The 2,467-nt window shown below is 33.4% G+C and overlaps 1 protein-coding gene across 2 annotated transcripts in view; it reads left to right on the top strand.

The window, feature by feature from the left end:
• Positions 1,589-2,467, top strand: part of LOC105178587 (cytochrome P450 97B2, chloroplastic) — a 12,125-nt gene continuing 11,246 nt past the window's right edge. Inside the window, exon 1 of one of the 2 annotated variants that reach the window (XM_020699334.1) lies at positions 1,589-1,848. In XM_020699334.1, the coding sequence (XP_020554993.1) occupies positions 1,721-1,848 (128 nt within the window). In that variant the 5' untranslated portion in view covers positions 1,589-1,720. The remainder of the gene's footprint in view (positions 1,849-2,467) is intronic. The other variant, XM_011102096.2, reaches the window with a different exon arrangement.

The raw sequence follows: 2,467 nt of genomic DNA, 5'->3' as shown, positions 1-2,467 counted from the left end.
TTGCTAGATCTTCGAGGTATCCAGCTTGAGTCTTTCTAATTAACTCCTTTAATCATAATTTATAGAACTATATTAGTGAAGGATATTATCCGTTCCGTTTATCCTTGCTGGTAATCTACCATGGACTTCAGTTGCTTATATGTTTTTCATCGTATTTCCTGGTAACACCTTCTGAGTCTGGTGAATTTTCCGCTTCTTCTTGTTCCTCCTCAGTAAGAGGTTCAGGATCCGGCTTTATGGCCTTCTTTAGAATTCCTAAGGCGAAATTCTTTCTTGTTTTTGCAAAATCTGGAAATACTCTTGGTTGTCACTCGAACCCTCATTCGGTGTTTGGAGATAATCTTCTCCCTTTTCTAGAATTTTCATAAAGAAATCCCATCTTCGATCTTTCAGAATCTGAAAGTATTTCCTGTTGTAACTCAAACTTCCATTTGGTTCCATTCTCTTTAAGAGTCTCCTCCGTTAGTGGAAAAATATCTAAATGCAATATAAATAAATATTTCTTCAATAAACCTAAGGTCTGATATCATTCTATCCACTAGTCCCTTGTAATTGGGGTGTCCCAATAGGAGGCACCTATCAGTTTGCTAACCCTAAACTAGTGACTTCTCGGCCAGGCCCTCAGAGGTCACCTCTTATGGAGAGTTGCACTTCGGGACTGGGCAAGGTCGCCACATGTCACGCATTAGAGGATCGGGGTTTTTTTATAAGCTCTAATACCATTTTTGACGAGCATGATATTAGCATGCAATTAGAGATGAATCGAGACTAAATGTGCAAATTTTATGAAAGCTATGGAACTAAAACTATTAGCCCGAAAAAAAAAAAAGGACCAAAAATGAGTACTACCCCAATCTTATGGTACCAGCTCCTTCACAATATATTTTTGCCAAAATAATAAGAGTTAATTACATTTAGACCCCCTATAAAAATATAAAATTATATTTTCTCTCCAAAAATTTTTAAAATTATACTTAACTCCCTCCGAGAATTCTCTATTTACGCCTAACGACTTTCGTTAGGATTTGGACGAAAAATGCCGACTTTAACAAAAAAAATTACATTCAGTTAACATTCTCATGTAATAATTTTTTACTTATAAGTAAAAAATTGTAATAATGTTAATCTCATTCAACATATATATATTTTATATTTATCCCTATATAAGTATAAAATATATATATATAAATATTAAATGAGAGGTACAATTAAAATTTTATATGATTCTTTTTTGTTAGCGTTAGCATTTTTTATCCAAATCTTAATGGAATGGTCTCAACTGTAAAAAAAAGAATATTCGAAAAGAATGTAAATATAATTACAAAACTATTTTTTAGTAGAAGGTATAATTTTGAATTTTCAGAAGGAGGTCTAAGTGTAATTAACTCAAATACTAATAAATTAATTAGAAAAGTCGTAGCTATAGGGACATCAATTTTAAAATAAGTGTGCAAATGCTGACAATAATGTTAGATTATAAGAATGCCTGACGCGTGTGTGTCACTACAATAGTACTATCACTAGAATACTATTATCAAGATTGCATCATGGACGGATAGCAGACACAACTCTGAGTGGGAAGCTTTAAATTATGAATTATCCTTAAAAATAATCATTTTCTGTAAGTGGGATCTCCTTCTTTTCCTCCAATTCCCACCCAAAAAGGTGGTTGTCATTCTGAAGAAGAAAAACCAATAGGTTGGAGTTTGAGCTTTCAACTATGGCTTCTGCTCTGAGTAATTATTCATGCCTTGTGATGCATCGTTCCACTGAGTTTTCCTCCTCCCGTTTTCTTCCTTCTTCAGCTACTCCACTAGTGGGCTGTAAGCCAAAAGGGTCTTCAGTAAGGTATTATTTCAGGCATGGTTGTCTTTGGTAAATTTGAATTTGGTTTAAGAATTCTTGCCATTAACATGAATTCTTGTAACTGCCCATCTCTTTGTAATGCCCCAACGCATGATGATGGAATCAAGATTGAAACTTTCTTAGTGCTGGGGTGTTTTGAGTTGAATGCTTAGAGTTAGATTATGAAGGGTTCTGTTCAAATTGAGTGGAAGTGTTTCTGATTCAAATTCAAGGTTTGGATTCCTTGTAGATATGGAGTGCTGTTTCCTTATTAACCCCATTCATTTCATTCCCAAGTCCATTCCTTTGTAGCTTTTTTCTGTTATCTATCTCTGTTAATTATGTTCTGTTTTCCTCTGTGCTAATTATATCATTGCCGGCAATGTTTTACTTGTTTACTTCTCTTATTATAGGCGTTGCAGTGTCAGAGAATATTGTTAAAACTGTCTCATTGTTATTAATAAAGTTTCATACTATTAAGTTAAATTTGTAATCTCTTCATTTACTTAATATGCTGATTCTGTGAGAATTTTCTTGATGTTATGTATATAACTGTCAAATCATAGCATTTCTCTAATATTGTTCTAATAGTTCCTCTGTAAATGAATGAAATGGTTCAGCA

This window comes from Sesamum indicum, linkage group LG16 (assembly GCF_000512975.1).
Source record: "Sesamum indicum cultivar Zhongzhi No. 13 linkage group LG16, S_indicum_v1.0, whole genome shotgun sequence".
Classification (NCBI taxonomy): domain Eukaryota; kingdom Viridiplantae; phylum Streptophyta; class Magnoliopsida; order Lamiales; family Pedaliaceae; genus Sesamum; species Sesamum indicum.
The sequence above is the reverse complement of the archived record's forward strand: the minus strand, read 5'-3'. Positions and strand labels throughout refer to the sequence as shown.